The 23,669-nt window shown below is 45.3% G+C and overlaps 1 protein-coding gene across 1 annotated transcript in view; it reads right to left on the reverse strand.

Annotated features, from left to right (window-relative positions):
- The window catches only part of PRDM5 (PR/SET domain 5), a 522,790-nt gene that overhangs the window by 451,033 nt on the left and 48,088 nt on the right, over positions 1-23,669 (reverse strand). The window contains exon 4 of the mRNA XM_077279028.1: positions 21,630-21,752. Within this exon, the coding sequence (XP_077135143.1) occupies positions 21,630-21,752 (123 nt within the window). The remainder of the gene's footprint in view (positions 1-21,629; positions 21,753-23,669) is intronic.

Below are 23,669 nucleotides of genomic sequence, written 5' to 3' on the forward strand. Positions count from 1 at the left end.
AAATATGTATTGATATATCATATTTCTAAATTTATGTAGATATGATATCGAGTTATTAACCCTATATGCTAATGAGTACGTATGTTATATACGTATCTATATATATAATTGTCTAAGGGTTTTTCCGTCTGTCTGTCTGTCTGTCTGTCTGTCTGTCCTGGAAATCCCGCGTCTCTGATTGGTCGAGGCCGCCAGGCCTTGACCAATCAGAGACGGGCACAGCATGGCGACGATGATGTCATAAAGGTTGCCTCGACCAATCAGTGACGGGCACAGTCTGCCGTGAATTCGCCTTGACCAATCAGCGACGGGCACAGTATCGACGTAGATGTCATAATGGTTGCCATGGCGACGATGATGTCATAAAGGTTGCCTCGACCAATCAGCGACGGGCACAGTCTGCCGTGAATTCTGGAATCATCATTGTCCATATACTACGGGGACATGCATATTCTAGAATACCCGATGCATTAGAATCGGGCCACAGTCTAGTTTCCTACATAAGTACTTAAAATCTATATGTCTATGGCTACACTAATTTTTTTTTGTTTTTATTTTTTTTCCTTATCTCTATACATAGAATTTGCCTATTGCTGTCTATGTTATTAGAAAAAACTGAATAATGAAAAAAAAGAAAAGTAACTTTAAACTAAAATATTTTTGTAGATAATATTACGTGTGAAGACTTTAGTACTATCAGCCAATAATTGTCCTTGAAGTGGTGTATTAACCACTTTAACCCTCACATTGCAACATTGCTTCACCCTGGAAAAAGCAACATACAATTGACCATGGGCAAAAGCAGGTTCTGGTAGATAAATGCCAACTCGATGGAGGGTCTGGCCTTGAGATTTATTTATGGTCATTGCAAATGCGGGCTTGATGGGAAATTGTCTCCATCTTAATTTAAAAGGTAATCCAGTCTCTGATGGACACAAATCAATTCGTGGAATGAATACCACATTTCCTGCTGCTGACCCACTAATTACTTTAGCCAGTATGATATTGGCATGTAAGGCAGTGACAATGAGCCGCGTACCATTGCAGAGACCTTTGTTCGTGTTCAGATTACGTAATAACATGACAATGGTGCCAATTTTAAGTTTCAGCCGATGTGAAGGCATTCCAGTTGGTGTTAGTGAATTCAAAAACTCAAGTGGGTATTGATCGAGGTCATCAGCTTCATCAGGATCGATGGAATCATCACTGATATATTCAGTATAGTCACCTATCAATAAATCCATGACTTGGGAATTGACTTTCTCAACGTCCTCATTTTTTGGACATAAAATTGCATGAGATGCAGCTGTATTCATGCTTTCGGTGTCATTCACATCAATACAAAGATTATCTCCAAAAATTTCAATTATTAAAGAGCCAGTGCATACCATGTCTGGAGGAATTTCAATTACATCATCTCCAAGGTTATGTTCATTAGATAGTTCACCATTTCCCAGTTGAAGCAACCAACTGCTGTAGTGAGGATCAATGGAGCGCATGTTGTTAATAAGTGGCAGGCGAGTAAAATGTTGCCAGTGTTGTGAATATTTTATACAGCTCTCTACAACATCAGTTCTTGTCCCATGAGGGATGACAGGAAGACATTGTCTAAAGTCGCCTCCAAAAACAATCACTTTACCTCCAAACGGTGTTTTTTCTTTGTGAGCTACATTTGTTGTCATGACATCACATAAAACTCTATCAATGACATGCAATGCATATTTGGATAGCATTGTGCACTCATCAATAATAAAAAGTTTAGTGCTGTGCAAATCTTTTGCTGCATCGGTATCATTCTTAATCCTGGAAACAGATGTTTCATTCACAGGAATTGGAATCCCATAAAGAGAATGAATGGTTCGTCCACCTTGTAGCAAGTTGGCGGCAATTCCAGTAGTGGCAGCAGGTGACACAATGTCTCCTTGTCCTCTTAGCTGATGTAGGAGTAGATGATATAGGTACGTTTTTCCGCTGCCACCAGGACCATCAAGGAAAAAACACTTTGCTGTAGAATTAGTGTCTTCTAAAGCTTGAGTGATAGCATCAAAAGCAAAAAGTTGGTCCTCATTTAGAGTAGCTTTCATTTCAGCAGCTGCTGATAACTCATAATCTTTATCATACTGTGGGAGGAGGTGTTGTTTCTTGACTGGACGTGGCAAATTAAAATCAGTATAAGTTTTGCCATGAGCTTTAAGAACATGTTGGACATCTGTCATAGCATAGCCTTCACAATTGACACACTCCAGAGTGTCGGAGTGGTATGCATAGCAGTAGTCTTCTACAAAGTGTTCCTTAAATTCATCCCATAAGTCCCGAGGTTTAGCTGGAGGACCAAAAACACAAATGTAGGCAAACATGTCACGTAGCTGTGCTGGCATGTTGAGAATACTGGCATCAAGTAATGTATTTCTCCACAGACTATCATCAAATAGTAAGCCAAGAGCTAATGCCGCATCTTTGAAGGTTTCATGTGTGACTCCGTGTACAGTTTTTATGCTGTCAAAACTGGTTGCACCTTTGACATGTAACAATAACAATCTTAAATAGTAGCGTTCTTGGTCTTTCACACTGACAGTATACATTCGTCCAATCACAGAACCACCTGCTCGCTTTCTAACTTCCCAAGAACCTTCTTTCCAAACATAGTTTTCGGGAATTTCACGGTATAAATAAATATGAGCATGATGGTCGTTCTGATTAAGCTTGAAGTAGGCCATAAGTGTAGAATTTTGATGGAGCTTTTGTTTGATGTTTCCAATAGAGTCATCCTCATGAAAATAGAGTGGCTGAGAATGCGGTAGATGTACAGCAAGGCGAATGATGCTATGAGATTGTTTATGCATTGGATATGAGAATATTCGCCAAGCTGCCTCTGGTGCACTGACATATCTTGAATCCATGAATTGGTGTGTTTCATCATGTTGGATGTTAGTCTGGCAGATTTTAACATTGGCTTTATCGTGTCCTTTGTAGACGTATTTAAATAAATATTTCACAGCCTGAATGGAACCACAAACTTCGACATTTATATGGCACTTGTATTTTAATAGCAGGAACAGATTATATGGAACCACCCACGAATTGTCAATCATGTTAGAATGGTGTTGAAAAGGTGGGCCAAAGTGTCTGCGATAAGTAGGATAGGCGTCCTTAGCTATGATGGTTCTTGGTTGCAAATCTTTAGGGAAACCTTTTGTACACTTCCCCAGATCCATACAGGGAGAATTTGGGTTGTGTTCTCCACACGGACCATGAATCATATGTTGGAGAACAATTTTATGGAGCTGAGGGTAGTGGGTAGGATTGGGAATTTCAGCCCACACTGTATTGTCTATGTCCTCCTCAGTCCTTAATTTGGAGTTGCTGTCCAGAATAATCAAAATGTGAGCGTGTGGAAGGCCACGTTTTTGAAATTCAATTACATGAACCATAGCGCAAATTTTCCCAAATAATCCGTTGTTAATGTCTTTTAAGAGTGCTTCCAGTTTTATTTTGAAAACACGTGCCACCAAATCAGGTCTATGTTCCACATGCTGCCAAGGTTCCAAATTCTCAGTAATCTTATTCCATTTCGGATTACAGGTCATGGTGATGAATAGATCAGGACGACCATATTTAGTCACAATAGCCATGGCATCCTGGTACCGCTGCTGCATATTCCTGGGACTGCCTTCAAACGAAGATGGTAAAATGACCGTTTTTCCAATGGGGATGCCCTTCTCAATGGATTTTTTCTGGAGATGTTCCTGGAGTACACAATAATCCTCTACTTTCAAATCCTTTTGGTGTTGACGGATATAATTTAGGCGATTTGCCTCGATTTTCACATAAGCATCCACTAAGTACTGCTGAGTGAGTTTGCCACCATTCAGGAGTGGATTAAACTGATTACGGACAGACAGCACATAGCAGTAATATTGCAGTTGTGTAACTCTGCGTGGACTTTGCCCTTGTTGCTTGAGGCCATCATGCCAGCCCTGGTCTCCGTAAGGGAAAAACAAAGGATAGAGTAAAGCATCTAAATTACTGTGTAGAATGCTGACCTGTTGTGTTCTTGGCGCCAAAGGATTTTTGGGGTCCGGTTGTAAATGTATTAAAATATCACGATTAAATGGTGGCTCTCCATTGTCATTTTCAAATACGACAGCAACTTCATTGACAGTTGGATTATTATATCGGCGAGGGTCTTGATTCCGATCTTTTTTAAGGGCCATGATGATATTTGGCATGAGAGTGCCATTAGCTTCAGCTTTAAGATGTTCTTCATGTTCCACATCTCGTAACATTTTGTAGGCAGCAACAAAGGGATTCACATTGTCTAACTGAAGAGCAATTATACTCATCAAAGTGGGATGACATTTTTGATTTTGTTCACAGTTTAAACGTTGTTCATTCGCGGTAGCGGTATCCAAAATATACAGTTGGGCATAAGCTGGAACTTGATCATCACTGGGATGTAGGGTTCCAGTACGATGATATATTTGTCCATGTATACGGAAACAGTAAGGGCCATGTCCAGGTGGAGGGGATATATTGGCACCCATGGAGGCGAAAGCAAATGAGCTGTTAATACTACGAATATTTTCCATGAGATTCTTACTGAACTCACTCTCCCCTGTCAGCAATCGTTTAAAGACCTCGGGATATTGGGGTATAGGTATATGCACTTTACTCTTGTGACAACACAGAGTAAAATTTTTATCTGCTGGTATCTCAGCATTAAAATGTAATGCTTGACAATGTTCACATAAATAGTTCATAGAACCACAGGAGTGTTCTACTATGGTACTGTCATCATTAGTAAAACCTGTAGGATGTTGAGGTACAGGTTGTGGTAACGGAGCATTGGAATGTTTCTTTAAGCCAACATATATAAAGCGTGGACCTGGTAGAGGATCTTCACTGTCCACAGATTCAATCACTGAGGAGTTGGAAGGTGTATCGTGGTCAGGGTTTATTAATAAGGAGGTGCAAGCGTTTTTTTTGCGCCGTTCACGGCGTGCACCAGCTGCATTTGGTAATGGTTTGTTTGTTGCCTTAGAAGAGTCAGGTGTGAAGCATGTCTTATAAGCAGACTTAACGGTGTACAGGCGACGGCGTTTATCATTTGGAGTGTAAGTAGGACAGTGTTTGCGCTTACGTGCAGATTTACCAACGGTTAAAGGAGCTTCAGGCTGCACACATTCTATGAATGGAGACAAAGAAGCTGTATTGTGGGCAGAATCTATGACTGAGGACGTGGAAATATTATGTTTGCAACGTTGAGAGCGTGCAGCAGCAGCTTTATTACTTAATCGATTAGTTTTGTCCTCAAAAGACTCATTAGTAATGCGTTTATTGCAAGCAGCATTAACAGTGTCCAGGCGCTTCTGTCTGTCCTCTGTAGTCTCGTTAGCACGCTGTTTGCGCTTACGTGCGGCATCGGCGGCTTTTCGCTCTGCGTCATTGGTATACTTATTATCAGACCTGATGTTACGTGCGCCATCAGCAGCTTTGGGCTCTGTGTCATTAGTATACTTAACAGTGTCCAGGCACTTACATCTATCCTCTGTACTCTTGTTAGCACGCTGTTTGCGCTTACGTGCAGCATCGGTGTCTTTTCGCTGTGCGTCATTGGTATACTTATTATCAGACCTGATGTTACGTGCGCCATCAGCAGCTTTGGGCTCTGTGTCATTAGTATACTTAACAGTGTCCAGGCGCTTGCATCTATCCTCTGTACTCTTGTTAGCACGCTGTTTACGCTTACGTGCAGCATCGGCGGCTTTTCGCTCTGCGTCATTGGTATACTTATTATCAGACCTGATGTTACGTGCGCCATCAGCAGCTTTGGGCTCTGTGTCATTAGTATACTTAGCAGTGTCCAGGCGCTTGCATCTCTCCTCTGTACTCTTGTTAGCACGCTGTTTACGCTTACGTGCAGCATCGGCGGCTTTTCGCTCTGCATCATTACCATACTTTATATCACACCTGATCTTACGTGCGCCATCAGCAGCTTTGGACTCTGTGTCATTAGTATACTTAACAGTATCCAGGCGCTTGCATCTATCCTCTGTACTCTTGTTAACACGCTGTTTGCGCTTACGTGTGGCATCGGCGGCTTTTCGCTCTGCATCATTACCATACTTTATATCAGACCTGATCTTACGTGCGCCATCAGCAGCTTTACACTCTGTGTCATTAGTATACTTAACAGTATCCAGGCGCTTGCATCTATCCTCTGTACTCTTGTTAACATGCTGTTTGCGCTTACGTGCGGCATCGGCGGCTTTTTGCTCTGCATCATTACCATACTTTATATCACACATGATCTTACATGCGCCATCAGCAGCTTTGGGCTCTGTGTCATTAGTATACTTAACGGTATCCAGGCACTTGCATCTATCCTCTGTACTCTTGTTAACACGCTGTTTACGCTTACGTGCGGCATCGGCGGCTTTTCGCTCTGCATCATTACCATACTTTATATCAGACCTGATCTTACGTGCGCCATCAGCAGCTTTGGACTCTGTGTCATTACTATACTTAACAGTGTCCAGGCGCTTGCATCTATCCTCTGTACTCTTGTTAGCACGCTGTTTACGCTCACGTGCGGCATCGGCGTCTTTTTGCTCTGCATTATTAGTATACTTTAAATCAGACCTAATCTTCCGTGCGCCATCAGCAGCTTTGGGCTCTGTGTCATTAGTATCCTTACTATTAGAGCTCATGTTGGCTAAGCTAAACAGCTTTAAGCGTGGTGGTGGCAAACAACAGGTTAATAAGAGGCAGTGTCAGGTAGTAGGAAAATAGCCAGTTAATAATAGGCAATAGTTCTTTGCAGGAATACAGATATTAATAAATAGGCAGTTTATATTGCAGAGAAATTGCTGGGCAATAATGGACAATGTCCTTATGTGGCAAATAATAGAGCAATATACCCAGTGTGGCAAAGAAGAGGTTAATAAACGGCAGTCTCTCAGTATAACAGTCAGTGAATAATAGGCAGTATATGGAGAAAACACCAAACAAAAGTTCAAAATTGGTGTGAAAATGTCACTGAACCACTTCACAACTAAATATATATAGTTTTGGTAAATGGTATTATCATTTTTTTGACGAAATTCGGCAGGAGCTTGAAGAGCGACGTCACTGGGACTGCCTCCACGCAGTAGAAACTTGCTGTGAGGTAAAAATTCAAAAATCACACCAAAATGGCGGGCGGAGTGTGTCACAGTACGGCACATTTCTGATTGGTCGCTCGCGGCAGGCGGCAACCAATCAGAAAAGTGCCGCGCACCACGAAGGCATATATCTTTGTCCACCCTGAGCGGGTGTAGGACGCTGGTGACGTCACTTATCTCCGGACATTATCTCCAGACAAAGCCACGGAAGTTGGCACAAATTGCCGGAAGTAGTATTCTAGGCAATTATATATTAGATTTTAATGTTATCAGTGTTTACCTTTGAACGTTTATATTGTATTGTCCTGTCACCAGCCATGTGTACGATTATCGGCCGAAAGCCTCTCTGGAACCAATAATCACCCCATGTAAAGGTATCTTTATAAGTTAAAGATTCAGAATACTATGACTTTTATCATATCCTGAACAGTCAAGTTTTTTATGAACCGTTAAGGTTTTCTGGTTGAAGTAAAAAAAACTCTGAGTGTTTACAGTTTGAAACCATAAAATGTTGAAAAATTATGTCATTCTTGAGTATATCACTCAATGGTGCTCATAAACGTGTCAAATTTGATCTATAATATACTTTAATATACGTTACTTTAATCTTTAATATACTTAAGAACAGGGCCCCAGACATCACACAGGGGGTCTGAAACACCGCACAGTGGTCCAAAATATCGCTATGCTCTGCCTGGGGCCCCATATGCTGCCTGGGGCCCCTGTGCTCTGCCTGGGGCCCCATATGCTGCCTGGGGCCCCTGTGCTCTGCCTAGGGCCCCATATGCTGCCTGGGGCCCCTGTGCTATGCCTGGGGCCCCATGTTCTGCCTGGGGCCTCTGTGCTCTGCCTGGGGCCACTGTGCTCTGCCTGGGGCCCCATATGCTGCCTGGGGCCCCTGTGCTCTGCCTGGGGCCCCATATGCTGCCTGGGGCCCCTGTGCTCTGCCTGGGGCCCCATAGGCTGCCTGGGGCCCCTGTGCTCTACCTGGGACCACTGTGCTCTGCCTGGGGCCCCATATGCTGCCTGGGGCCCCTGTGCTCTGCCTGGGGCCCCTGTGCTCTGCCTGGGGCCCCATGTTCTACCTGGGGCCACTGTGCTCTGCCTGGGGCCCCATAGGCTGCCTGGGGCCCCTGTGCTCTGCCTGGGACCACTGTGCTCTGCCTGGGGCCCCTGTGTTCTGCCTGGGGCCACTGTGCTCTGCCTGGGGCCCTATATGCTGCCTGGGGCCCCTGTGCTCTGCCTGGGGCCCCATATGCTGCCTGGGGCCCCTGTGCTCTGCCTGGGGCCCCTGTGCTCTGCCTGGGGCCCCATGTTCTGCCTGGGGCTTCTGTGCTCTGCCTGGGGCCACTGTGCTCTGCTTGGGGCCCCATATGCTGCCTGGGGCCCCTGTGCTCTGCCTGGGGCCCCATATGCTGCCTGGGGCCCCTGTGCTCTGCCTGGGGCCCCTGTGCTCTGCCTGGGGCCCCATTTTCTGCCTGGGGCCACTGTGCTCTGCCTGGGGCCCCATAAGCTGCCTGGGGCCCCTGTGCTCTGCCTGGGACCACTGTGCTCTGCCTGGGGCCCCATATGCTGCCTGGGGCCCCTGTGCTCTGCCTGGGGCCACTGTGCTCTGCCTGGGGCCCCATATGCTGCCTGGGGCCCCTGTGCTCTGCCTGGGGCCCCATATTCTGCCTGGGGCCCCTGTGCTCTGCCTGGGGCCCCTGTGCTCTGCCTGGGGCCCCATGTTCTGCCTGGGGCCCCTATGCTCTGCCTGGGGCCACTGTGCTCTACCTGGGGCCCCATATGCTGCCTGGGGCCCCATATGCTGCCTGGGGCCACTGTGCTCTGCCTGGGGCCCCATAGGCTGCCTGGGGCCCCTGTGCTCTGCCTGGGGCCACTGTGCTCTGCCTGGGGCCCCATATGCTGCCTGGGGCCCCTGTGCTCTGCCTGGGGCCCCATATGCTGCCTGGGGCCCCTGTGCTCTGCCTGTGCTCTGCCTGGGGCCTCATAGGCTTCCTGGGGCCCCTGTGCTCTGCCTGGGGCCACTGTGCTCTGCCTGGGGCCCCATATGCTGCCTGGGGCCCCTGTGCTCTGCCTGGGGCCCCATATGCTGCCTGGGGCCCCTGTGCTCTGCCTGGGGCCCCATATGCTGCCTGGGGCCCCTGTGCTCTGCCTGGGGTGCCTGTGCTCTGCCTGGGGCCCCATGTTCTGCCTGGGGCCACTGTGCTCTGCCTGGGGCCCCATAGGCTGCCTGGGGCCCCTGTGCTCTGCCTGGGACCACTGTGCTCTGCCTGGGGCCCCATATGCTGCCTGGGGCCCCTGTGCTCTGCCTGGGGCCCCATATGCTGCCTGGGGCCCCTGTGCTCTGCCTGGGGCCACTGTGCTCTGCCTGGGGCCCCATATGCTGCCTGGGGCCCCTGTGCTCTGCCTGGGGCCCCATATGCTGCCTGGGGCCCCTGTGCTCTGCCTGGGGCCCCTGTGCTCTGCCTGGGGCCCCATGTTCTGCTTGGGGCCACTGTGCTCTGCCTGGGGCCCCATAGGCTGCCTGGGGCCCCTGTGCTCTGCCTGGGACCACTGTGCTCTGCCTGGGGCCCCATATGCTGCCTGGGGCCCCTGTGCTCTGCCTGGGGCCACTGTGCTCTGCCTGGGGCCCCATATGCTGCCTGGGGCCCCTGTGCTCTGCCTGGGGCCCCATAGGCTGCCTGGGGCCCCTGTGCTCTACCTGGGACCACTGTGCTCTGCCTGGGGCCCCATATGCTGCCTGGGGCCCCTGTGCTCTGCCTGGGGCCACTGTGCTCTGCCTGGGGCCCCATATGCTGCCTGGGGCCCCTGTGCTCTGCCTGGGTGTAGGACACTGGTGACGTCACTTATCTCCGGACATTAGCTCCGGACATTAGCTCCGGACATTATCTCCGGACATTAGCTCCGGACAAAGCCACGGAAGTTGGCACAAATTGCAGGAAGTAGTATTCTAGGCAATTAATCTCCGGACATTAGCTCCGGACATTAGCTCCGGACATTAGCTCCGAACATTATCTCCGAACACTAGCTCCGGACAAAGCCACGGAAGTTGGCACAAATTGCAGGAAGTAGTATTCTAGGCAATTATATATTAGATTAGTTACTAGCTGTACTACCCGGCTTCGCCCGGGGTAATAACTGCTGTTAGTAAAATAGAATGTGTTAACAAAAATTTGTTCTGCACAAAAAAACCACAAAACAAATAGACAGAAATGTAATTATTAAAAGGAAAAAAACTAAGCTAATAGAAGCATTTTACAACATATATTTCAACACCAGAGATATTCCACACAGATTTAACTAAATTGGCCAAGTAATGTGAAGTAATCTTCTACTACTTATTCGAGAGCCTTTTGATAAACGACATTCTTAGTTTTTCCTTCAGGAGCAAAGACAAACAGATTTTTGGCTGTTCCAACTCTTGAACAGGCCACATAAAGTTGACCATGAAAAAAGCATGGAGATTGTAAATCTAAGCTAGCTGAAGAGCCCGGCATTGCCTGGGCATAGTAAATATCTGTGATTAGTTATAGCACCTCACTTCTCTTATTTTCCCATCACACCTCTCATTTTCCCCATCACATCTTTCATTTTCCCCCTCACATCTCTCATTTTCCCCCTCACTCCTCTTATTTTCCCCCTCACTCCTCTCATTCCCCCCTAACACTTGTCATTTCGACCTCACATCTGTCATTTTCCGATCACTCCACTATTTTCCCTCACTCCTCTCATTTTGCACTCACACCTTTTCATTTTCACCTCACACCTCTCATTTTCACCTCAGTCTATACATGTTTGTCATCTCCCTTATATATAGTATACACCTGTATGTCATCTCCTGTATATAGTATATACCTGTATGTCATCTCCCCTGTATATAGTATATACCTGCTGTGTGTCATCTCCCCTGTATATAGTATATACCTGTATGTCATCTCCTCCTATATATAGTATATACCTGTATGTAATCTCCTCCTGTATATAGTATATACCTGTGTGTCATCTCACCTATATATAGTATATATCTGTGTGTCATCTCCTCCTATATATAGTATATACCTGTATGTCATATCCTCCTATACATAGCATATACCTGTATGTCATCTCCTCTATATACTATATACCTGTAGGTAATCTGCTCCGGTATATAGTATATACCTGTGTGTCATCTCCTTCTGTATATAGTATATACCTGTATGTCATCTCCTCCTGTGTGTAGTATGTACCTGTATGTCATCTCCTCCTCTATATAGTATATACCTGTGTGTCATCTCTCCTGTATATAGTATATATCTGTGTGTCATCTCCTCCTGCATATAGTATATACCTGTGTGTCATCTCCCCTGTAAATAGTATATACCTGTGTGTCATCTCCTCCTGTATATAGTATATATCTGTATGTCATCTCCTCCTGTATTAGACCTCGTTCACACGTTATTTGGTCAGTATTTTTACCTCAGTATTTGTAAGCTAAATTGGCAGCCTGATAAATCCCCAGCCAACAGTAAGCCCACCCCCTGGCAGTATATATTAGCTCACACATACACATAATAGACTGGTCATGTGACTGACAGCTGCCGGATTCCTATATGGTACATTTGTTGCTCTTGTAGTTTGTCAGCTTATTAATCAGATTTTTATTTTTGAAGGATAATACGAGACTTGTGTGTGTTTTAGGGCGAGTTTCGTGTGTCAAGTTGTGTGTGTTGAGTTGCGTGTGGCGACATGCATGTAGCGACTTTTGTAAGATGAGTTTTGTGTGGCGACATGCGTGTAGCAATTTTTTGTGTGTCGAGTTGCATGTGACAGGTTAGTGTAGCAAGTTGTGTGCAGCAAGTTTTGCGCATGGCGAGTTTTGCGCATGGCGAGTTTTATGTGTGGTGCCTTTTGAGTATGTGCAAGTTTTGTGTGAGGCAACTTTTGCATGTGTTGCAACTTTTGTGCATGTGGCAATTTTTCTGCGTGTGCAAGTTTTGCGTGTGGCGAGTTTTCCATGAGGTGAGTTTTGCACATGTGGCGAGTTTTGCATGTGGAGAGTTTTGCGCGTGGCGAGTTTTGAGCGGCGACTTTTGTGTTTCAACTTTTATGTGGCGAGGTTGGTGTATGTGTGGTGAAATGTGCGCTGAGGGTGGTATATGTGTTCGAGCACGTGGTAGTGTGTGGCGCATTTTGTGTGTGTGTTCATATCCCCGTGGTGGTGTGGTGATTATCCCATGTTGGGGCCCCACCTTAGCAACTGTACAGTATATACTCTTTGGCGCCATCGCTCTCATTCTTTAAGTCCCCCTTGTTCACATCTGGCAGCTGTTAATTTGCCTCCAACACTTTTCCTTTCATTTTTTCCCCATTATGTAGATAGGGGCAAAATTGTTTGGTGAATTGGAAAGCGCGGGGTTAAAATTTCACCTCACAACATAGCTTTAACGCTCTCGGGGTCCAGACATGTGACTGTGCAAAATTTTGTGCCTGTAGCTGCGACGTCTCCAACACTTTTCCTTTCACTTTTTCCCCATTATGTAGATAGGGGCAAAATTGTTTGGTGAATTGGAAAGCGCGGGGTTAAAATTTCACCTCACAACATAGCCTATGACGCTCTCGGGGTCCAGACGTGTGACTGTGCAAAATTTTGTGGCTGTAGCTGCGACGGTTCAGATGCCAATCCCGGAAATACACACATACACACATACACACATTCAGCTTTATATATTAGACTAGATGGCAGCCCGATTCTAAAGAATCGGGAGTCTAGAATCCATATATACTTTATTTATTCAAATGTAAGAATAATACAATTAATAAATAATAGTAAGAAAGAACAAAAAATGGCTGCACTCACCAGCTCTTGACAATTCTTGACAGTACGGCACATTTCTGATTGGTCGCTCGCGGCAGGCGGCAACCAATCAGAAAAGTGCCGCGCACCACGAAGGCATATATCTTTGTCCACCCTGAGCGGGTGTAGGACGCTGGTGACGTCACTTATCTCCGGACATTATCTCCGGACAAAGCCACGGAAGTTGGCACAAATTGCCGGAAGTAGTATTCTAGGCAATTATATATTAGATTTTAATGTTATCAGTGTTTACCTTTGAACGTTTATATTGTATTGTCCTGTCACCAGCCATGTGTACGATTATCGGCCGAAAGCCTCTCTGGAACCAATAATCACCCCATGTAAAGGTATCTTTATAAGTTAAAGATTCAGAATACTATGACTTTTATCATATCCTGAACAGTCAAGTTTTTTATGAACCGTTAAGGTTTTCTGGTTGAAGTAAAAAAAACTCTGAGTGTTTACAGTTTGAAACCATAAAATGTTGAAAAATTATGTCATTCTTGAGTATATCACTCAATGGTGCTCATAAACGTGTCAAATTTGATCTATAATATACTTTAATATACGTTACTTTAATCTTTAATATACTTAAGAACAGGGCCCCAGACATCACACAGGGGGTCTGAAACACCGCACAGTGGTCCAAAATATCGCTGTGCTCTGCCTGGGGCCCCATATGCTGCCTGGGGCCCCTGTGCTCTGCCTGGGGCCCCTGTGCTCTGCCTGGGGCCCCATGTTCTGCCTGGGGCCCCTGTGCTCTGCTTGGGGCCACTGTGCTCTGCCTGGGGCCCCACATGCTGCCTGGGGCCCCTGTGCTCTGCCTGGGGCCCCATAGGCTGCCTGGGGCCCCTGTGCTCTACCTGGGACCACTGTGCTCTGCCTGGAGCCCCATATGCTGCCTGGGGCCCCTGTGCTCTGCCTGGGGCCCCTGTGCTCTGCCTGGGGCCCCATGTTCTGCCTGGGGCCACTGTGCTCTGCCTGGGGCCCCATAGGCTGCCTGGGGCCCCTGTGCTCTGCCTGGGACCACTGTGCTCTGCCTGGGGCCCCATATGCTGCCTGGGGCCCCTGTGCTCTGCCTGGGGCCACTGTGCTCTGCCTGGGGCCCCATATGCTGCCTGGGGCCCCTGTGCTCTGCCTGGGGCCCCATATGCTGCCTGGGGCCCCTGTGCTCTGCCTGGGGCCCCTGTGCTCTGCCTGGGGCCCTATGGTCTGCCTGGGGCCCCTGTGCTCTGCCTGGGGCCACTGTGCTCTGCCTGGGGCCCCATGTTCTGCCTGGGGCCACTGTGCTCTGCCTGGGGCCCCATAAGCTGCCTGGGGCCCCTGTGCTCTGCCTGGGACCACTGTGCTCTGCCTGGGGCCCCATATGCTGCCTGGGGCCCCTGTGCTCTGCCTGGGGCCACTGTGCTCTGCCTGGGGCCCCATATGCTGCCTGGGGCCACTGTGCTCTGCCTGGGGCCCCATATGCTGCTTGGGGCCCCTGTGCTCTGCCTGGGGCCCCATATGCTGCCTGGGGCCCCTGTGCTCTGCCTGGGGCCCCATGTTCTGCCTGGGGCCCCTGTGCTCTGCCTGGGGCCACTGTGCTCTGCCTGGGGCCCCATATGCTGCCTGGGGCCCCATATGCTGCCTGGGGCCCCTGTGCTCTGCCTGGGGCCACTGTGCTCTGCCTGGGGCCCCATAGGCTGCCTGGGGCCCCTGTGCTCTGCCTGGGACCACTGTGCTCTGCCTGGGGCCCCATATGCTGCCCGGGGCCCCTGTGCTCTGCCTGGGGCCACTGTGCTCTGCCTGGGGCCCCATATGCTGCCTGGGGCCCCTGTGCTCTGCCTGGGTGTAGGACACTGGTGACGTCACTTATCTCCGGACATTAGCTCCGGACATTAGCTCCGGACATTAGCTCCGGACATTAGCTCCGGACAAAGCCACGGAAGTTGGCACAAATTGCAGGAAGTAGTATTCTAGGCAATTATATATTAGATATATATATTTAGACAATTATTTCAAAATGAAAATGAGACCAAAAAATAACAGCCAGGAGATGGCAGTAAGAAAATTTGCAAGACATATTATTTAGTATATGAGTGTAGTTATTCATTAAATATAGGAAAAAAGTAAAAACAAGAACGCACAGCTGTCAATACGCACGGAGAGGTCCATTGTGAAACAAACTGAATTTAAGGTTATGTTCACATGTTGACTTTTTACAACATTTTTTTCTGCATCAAAAATCAGACTGAAGGTAGCAAAAATGCTATGTACAATAAGCGCATTTTTATCGCATTTTTAGATGCTTTTTTGCTGTGTTTTTGCTTGTGTTTTTTTATCCATTCACTCTTATGGGTGAAAAGAGCTGCAAAAATGTTGAAAGAATTGACATGCTGCATCTTGGCAAAAGCACAGCATGGCTCAAGATAGACACAGAAAAAAAAACGTTAAGTCTGCATGAAATTTCAGACTTCACTGATTATGTTGGTATTGTAAAACACTGCATATCTTACACACCAAATACATTGCATAAATATATTTAGCAAAATGCTGCAAAAAGGCCACATGTGACAATACCAAGTCTAAGTGCACATTTTAAGTATTTGCAGCAGATGTTTCTGCAGCAAAAAACAGATTATTTGCGCTTTTATTCCAGTCATTTGAATGGGTGAAAAATGCTGCAAAAACGCTGAAAGAATTGACATGCTGCAGATATGTAAACATGAAAAAACGCTTTGATGGGTCCAATCTGTAAGGAATAAATAAGCAGCATGTGAATGAGATTTCAGAAATACTGATACTGTAATATGCTAAGTTTTCAACCAGGATAAAGTGCAACATGTGAACAAACCCTTACTTTAGTGGGCCAAGGCTTCAAGACTCCAGAGAAGATATGAATTTGAAGATAAAATCAATTCAGGAAAATATAGGAAAGCTTAAGCTGCGTTCACGTGCAGTATTTCTGCATATTCAATGCTGCCTGAGGACAGAGTCTCATTTTAGTATGCAGATTAAGACAAAAAAGGAGCATTGATAATATCCTGGAGCCATCAAGTCAAAAACCTTCATTTAACTTGTTGCAGTTTGAAAAGTTTCACAAATGTCAGCACCTTTAATTCCTCTAGATTTAAAAGGGTCTGGAGGAGAGGAGACTCTCCTTCAGGCCCTAGGATCCATAGTCATGTAAAAAATAAAGAATAAACATAAAAAAATATGGATATACTCACCCCTCCGAGAAGCCTGGCTGTCACCGCTGCAAGCATCTGCCTCCGTTCCTAAGAATTGCAGAGCGTGAAGGACCTTCGATGACGTCACTGTCTTGTGATTGGTCCGTGACCGCTCATGTGACCGGTCACCTGACCGCGACGTCATCGAAGGTCTTTCTCGCTCTGCAATTCTTAGGAATGGAGGCAGACACTTGCAGCGGTGACAGCCAGGCTTCTCGGAGGGGTGAGTATATCCATATTTTTTATTTTTATTCTTTATTTTTTACATGACTATGGATCCCAGGGCCTGAAGGAGAGTTTCCTCTCCTTCAGACCCTGGGAACCATCCAGGATCGCTCCCTGCACACTCCGTACCCGGCGTATAAGACGACCCCCGCCTTTTGGGACAATTTTTAGGGGTTAAAAAGTCATCTTGTATTCCGGAAAATACGGTAAATGTAATCTTGAGTATCGTGTAATAAATAATTATTTCCTAAAAGAGAAACTTTATCCCCGTCGCACCCAGGCAAACAGTTTAATACTGTGCATTTATGAGTGTCATGAACCCCGAGTACTCTATAAATGTGTCTTTTTCATATGGTTTAACTGAATATTTGTAGGGTATTTAACTTGTAGGTGACAACCTCCAAAAGACACAGGAGAGTCAGTTTCCTTCTTCTTGTCCATTTGTATAGAAGCCTCTCACCTAGCCAAAAAAGATATCAGATCTCATGCTTTGCACTGATGAGAGGCAATATCCTGAAACGTGTCTGCAAACTGAGATTCTGGTTTGTCTATTTTCTTATGTCATCATGTGGTAAGGCTCGTTAAAGGGTCGATATTGACTTACAGGGTTACTATCTCTAATAGGTGGAACTGGAGTTCTAGTCCTCTTCTTCTCTGAAGAGGTAATTTGCTTACCAAAGTATTGAAGTCTATTTAAAAACAATAAGGGTATGTTTCCACGGTCAGGAAACGCTGCTTTTTTGACGCTGCGCAGAGCTGCAGCGTCAAAAAAGCAGCGTCCAGATGTTCCAGCATAGTGGAGGGGATTTTTTGAAATCCCGTCTCCACTCTGCGTGGAAACCCGCACGCGGCGGCCCTGCGACTCCGGACATGCTGCGCGTCTTTTCAGATCGCAGCATGTCCGTACACCTTGTGGGGACGCAGCGTCCCCGCAAGGCATATCACAGGGCCCTATGGCGAGGGGTGCGATGATCCCGGATGTGTACTGTACACATCCGGCACCATCGTGTCCCAGAAAGGGGGCGGGGCTTAGCGCCGAGCGGCTTCGCCGCTGCGGCGATACCGCCGCCCCTCCGGACCGTGGAGCCATACCCTAAGGAATAGAAAACTGCAGTCACTCAGCAAAGCATCAAATCTTAAATTAAAACTGCTTAGTTGTGTTGCTAACTGGGAAAAAAAATATCTTTAAAAGACAGAAAATCTCTCTGCTGTGGATCAAAATAATCTTTAAACTACGTCTTATTCAATACATTACTGTATATGAATTGTGAATACTCCTTTAACCCTTTCTTGTTCCTTGCCATAACATGATGGAATGGGGGGGGGGAGAACACAGCAAAATTTGGAGCCAAGCATCATACATGACAGGTACTGGAGGTGTTGAATAGACGGCCCCTGGCTAGCTTGTGCCGGTCACTGCCACTTATTTGCCACTGTTAATCTCTGACAGTGACATTTAAGTGACACAATTCGATTTTGTCATTGCCCCCCCACAATCGCACAGCATCAATGGTTTTCCTTGACAGCAGTAGCATGCTATAGGCCCCCATCATCGCCATCTTGGTGATTCTGAAAAGCACAACCACAGGCTGGCCTTCATGGGAGATTGTAAATTTTCCTATATGATGAAACACTGTAGACTGGGCTTCATGGGAGATTGTAAATTTTACTATACGAGGAAACACTGTAGGCTGGGCTTCATGGGAGATTGTGAATTTTAATATATGATGAAACACTGTAGGCTGGGCTTCGTGGGAGATTGGAAATTTTACTGTATAATGCAATACTGTAGTATACAGTACAAGCAATCAAATGACTGGAGGACCAATTCCCCTACAGTGACTAAAATAAGTGAAATGAAATTTTAAATTAAAGTTTTCAAAATATATAAATAATAAAAAACCAAGTTCAAATTACTTTCCTTTTCACAATACAAATGTAAAGAAATGTAAAAGATACAAATGAGCATGAAAGCCTGATCTAGTGAAATATATAATTATCTAACAATTAGTAAATGTAAAAAAAGGCAGAATTTAATTTTTTTTACCATACCTCCAACAAAAATGCAATACCAAGTGATCAAAACATTATACCCCAAAATTATATAGACAGGAACCTCTCATGTCACCAAATGCTATGAACCGGCAGATAAAGGGTTAGTCTGCAGGGTAATACTGTCCTGAAGCTGTGAGGCCGCCACAGTGAAAGCACGACTACAGGAGAAAATGAATTATTCATCCCGGCAGGCTCCGACTTTCAGTCATAGAGGCGCGGATGATGCGACTACAGTAACCGCTCAGTATGTAGTGAGCGGGGGCTGTAACTCCTCCCTGGACTGACTCACAGCCAGCCGGTATAGGGTGAGGATATAGCCACTGCTCATTAACCTGTGACTGAAGCTGAGCTGGCCACCATGCCTCTATGTCTCAAAGTAGAAGGCTATCGGGAGGATTAAATTAATTTCCTCCCATTACCCAGGCTTTCAGTGCAGTGGCCAGGTACCTTCAAGTGCTATTAACCATGAAGTTTCTGCAGCATACAGTAATTGCATTTGGGACATGAAAAATTCCTTTTAATAAAAACTTTAGCATGGGATGGAAAGAACAAGCTCTTATTCAGCTCCATTAATGCTGGGTCTTGAAACATGGCCCCATTTTTGTAAATTTGGTATGACTGTGATCATACTGATCTGAAGAATCATGTTACCAGGCCAATTTTTCTTCAGAATGAATTTGTTAAAACAAAACCCCCCAAAATGACAGAATTGTAGGTTTTTTCAGCATTTAACTCACTTGGAATGTTTCCCCATATTTCAGTATATTATATGGTGAAATGGACAGTGTTATTCAAAATTTCAACTCATCCTGCATTAAACAAGTCCTCATATGGCTGTCAATGTAAAAATAAAATGCAGAGGGTAAAATATGTTTTGATCTGTTCACCAAATTTCTAAGTAAATATATTTCTAAGAGCTCGCTCTCACAACAAGTATATAAATTGAATGAGTGCAATCTGATTAAAAATTGGATTGCACTAGAACCAATATTATACTATGGGGCAGATGTGCGTTTATTTTCTCACATCGATTCAGCATGAGAAAACAAGCGCAGCATGCTGTGAGATCATCTGAGAATATTATCGCCTGCACCTATACAGTCTGTGGGTGCATGTGAAACAACAGACTGCGCTCGGATGCCTTCCAAGTGCAGTCCGATTGCCGCAGACGCTGGCAGTGAAGGATTTGGAGAAATTACTTTCTCCACATCCTCCATACCTATGGTGTGATTCTCTCTTGGGAAAGAATTGGAGCACAGTCTAAGGCCGGTTTCACTCGTCCTAATATTTCTGGTACCGGAAAAAACAGTACCGGAGATATCAGTGTCCTTGTGTCTGTGTGTGTACTACATGCAGTATACGTGTGCCGCCCGTGTGCCACATCAGTACCACTCGGATGGCCATCAGGGAAGTAGTGCTACTGTAAGTGTTGTTCCTCTGCGTGTGGTGCTGAAGCTGGCTGTCATCCATTCTTCCCTGCTCGGCCGGCGATCAGCACTAGCAGGGGAGAGTGAATGAATAATACGCAGCGGGCACAAGCTCAGTAACTAGTGCTGATGTCACTGAGTCTGTGCTCGCTGCCGGTATGAACTCCTGTGACCTCAGAACCGTGGGATAATGCAAGTGATAAGGTCACGGCAGTTCAAGCTCTGTCACAGTGACCTCATCACTTGCATTCTTCCACAGTCCTGAGGTTACAGGAGTTCATGCCGGCAGCGAGAATAGACTCAGTGACGTTGCTGCTAGTTACTGAGCTGCGTATCATTCATTCCCTAGTAGTTTACAGCCGGGCCGGTCACATTAGCACCACTCCTTGTAAACTGTCTATCCCCCAGATATGGATTAAGGTATGGGACTGACTGAATGTCAGACAGGTATGGTATATTGTTGGTTTGTTATTTTTATTTTTTTTTTTTACAGGAGATCGAGGGCGTCGCTTGGATTACCAGTATAATAAAGATGGCAAAACCGTATGGTTCATAATTTCATTAAAATACTTTATGTGCGTATTGATTTAACCCTTCACCAACTCTAGGATTAGTAATGGAGAGGTGTCTTATTGACCTCTCCATTACTAAGCCGGGCTTAATGTCACCTTACAATAGGAAGGTGACATTAACCCCCAATTACTCCACTTGCCACCGCTACAGGGCAAGTGGGAAGAATCGGGCAAAGCTCCAGAATTGGTGCATCTAATACATGTGCCTTTTCTGGGCAGCTGCTGGCTGCTGTTTTTAGGCTGAGGGGCCCCATATCCATGGCCCCTTACCAGCCTGAGAATATCAGCCCGCACCTGTGAGTTTTGCCGGATTGGTTTAAAAACATAGAGGGACCCCACGTCAGGTTTTTCATTCATTCATTCTCCCCTGGTCACGCTGCTCGCCGGCAGAGTGGGGGAGAATAATGACAGCCGCGTTGAGCACCACATGCAGGGGAACAGTGCTTACAGTAGCGCTACTTCCCCGATGGCCATCCATGCACATGGAGGACAGTGCGCACTGTTCTCTGTGTGCATGTGTGTGGCACATTTTGCCGCCCATATGTCCGGATGAAAACGGACATGTCTGCGTGTTTAGCACGCGGACACATGGTCCGTGAAAACATGCTGACATGTGCATAAACCCATTCATTTGAATGGGTCTACATGTGTCAGTGTCTCCGGGACGTGAGAAAACTGTCACCACACGTACTGGAGACACTAATGTGTGAAATCGGCCTAAAAGATTATGAGCCCAGTGTCATTTCATAATTGGCCCGGTTCTCTTGCACGAGAGAACATACGCTCACGTCACCCCAGCCTAAAGGTGCTCTTGGCATGAAATTCTCACCAGATGTCGGTAACAACCTATTCAACCCACACAGTCAAAGAAATCAAGCCACAGATGTCCAGTTATTTCTACTGGTGAGGAATGACATTTAATTTCTCCCATGGTATGAAACATTGAAAGCATAAGAGAAAGTGAATTTTGCTGTCATCTCTGGACACTGTTTGGTATACTATAGATTCCTTTTTTTGTGTACAATATATTAATGTAATGTGTAATAAAATGTAGGAATACTATATGATTTTCCACAAGCTCCTAAAAGAATGCATTGTGGAGTTCTCCATACAATTGTGTCAAGGCATTTAGGAAAAGTAACCTGAATAGCTGCCAAGTTCTTCTGCTCCTGGGACGGAGCCTCATGGACAAAGCGTAACCAATTGGAATGGCGTGGATTTGTGGCATCTAAGATATACAGTACTTCGCCTTTATTCCCCCGGACCTGGAAAGAAAAAAAGAATCATTTAAACACATAACGTTTTCCTTCAGGAAAGAAAAATGGAATACCACTGACAAAACAAACTATGTACAACTCCTCAGAGGCCTATTAACAATTTTCATGGCACTTGGATTTACCGTGAGAATATAGCCTTCATGTGGTCATTTAAGAATCGTGACCGATTATCTTTTACAATAAAAAAAGGAAAGACAAACAAAACTGCTTTGTATTAAAAAGAAAATGGAAATAAAAACTTTTATAGACATATGCTAGGCACATCCACACGAGCAAGCCTCCGCTATTTATACTTCAATTGTGTCAGACGGGAAGACAAAAGAGGCACTAAAGTCTGTATTTACCCACTCATTGGGTTTGAATACATCTGTGTCCATGACTTCCTGTCGCAAGGTCTTTTGTGTCATTCTAAGGCCAGGAATTGTAATTTGTACAAGGTAGGACTGACCCTCCAACATACTATGGGATTCTGGGATTCTGAGGTAAGTGGAGTAAGTCTAGACTCTGAAAGAAAAATAATAGGCCTTTAAAGGAGATGTCCTCTATGAAATAGCTATGGTTGTAAGCTTTGTTACTTAAAAAAATCAAACTATTACTTATGCACCCAGGTTCTACAGCTGCCGTGGTCTCTGTTTGTCTGCAGCACTGACATAACCTTCTCTGGACTGCCCGTGTAAACGTCATGAGCTACTGAGGTCACTGATTGGCTGCAGTGCTAATTTGACCTTATTAATGATTTGTATTGTAAATTCAACAACAAAAATTGAGATGCAATTACATTGAGATTGAGCCAAGAGAATAAGGAATAATGACAGTAATGCTCAGACAGCTTTTCAGTTTGAGTTAATGAGATAATTCCCTAAAATCTAAGTTTGCTGAACCTAAAAGGACAAAGTGTGATTTCCATGGGCTACCTATATTTTATGGAGTACAGGTATCACAAAATAGTGCTTGTATGTGTATGTGTGACACAGATATAAGCTTTCAGTCACTTCCAAAGTTGTAAAATAGGCCCACAGATTTTGAACTGCGGGCTTTAGCATGGAAAACTGTAGCTGCAAAGTAGATAAGTAGCCTGTGACATTTTTAAAACAGATAACTACTGTCTTTCACCTTTCCACAAACTTCTATGCAAGTTGTTGAGGGTAGTAGGTTGTATGATATAACCAAATTTGTATTGTGAGATTTTGCATTACTTTTTAAATCATTTATTACATGGCTTAAATACTTTGTCAGAGTTGTGCCTAAGGCTAAGTTCACACATCCATTTGACAGTCTTTAGTGCGTAAAAAAAAGCATGCCACAGCATATTGTGCATCTGTACATTAATTTTATGCTGATGTGAAAGCCCTTTCTTAATTTAAGGATAGGTAATCAATGATAAAGTAGTGGACAACCTCTTTAATTAAAAGCTAAGTATGAATCCAATCTCTTCCCCAGTTAAAATGAGGGTTGATTGGGGTCATTAAGAGAGGCAGGTCATTAAGGTTAGGGACCATGGAAAATTTAGGTACATCTTTTCGTGGTTGGATTACTTTTTCATTTCTTGATCAAAAAGTTTAGTTAAGTAACTCAAGTACTCAGAGCATGTCCTAATCTTAAGTTTTGAGGATCAGACTTGGCCACTAAAGTCTACTGGGATCCTTGAAACACAGAGACATATTTTGTACTTCAGTTCGCCATCCTAGCTTCATCTGTTTTTAACTGATACATGACTAAGAGTCAACAAATAACAAAAGTCCTAAAAAAAAGAGGATTATAAACAACTGATGCAGCTAAGATGACACATGAGAAAGAATTGGTCCATTTCTTTCAGATGGTAACATTGACATAGGTGTGTGAATCTAGCAAAAGTCTCAAAGTCAGCATAAAAGTATTGATATCGTGGCTGTAAAAGATCATGCA

The sequence above is a fragment of the Ranitomeya variabilis genome, chromosome 1 (genome assembly GCF_051348905.1).
Source record: "Ranitomeya variabilis isolate aRanVar5 chromosome 1, aRanVar5.hap1, whole genome shotgun sequence".
Taxonomy (NCBI): domain Eukaryota; kingdom Metazoa; phylum Chordata; class Amphibia; order Anura; family Dendrobatidae; genus Ranitomeya; species Ranitomeya variabilis.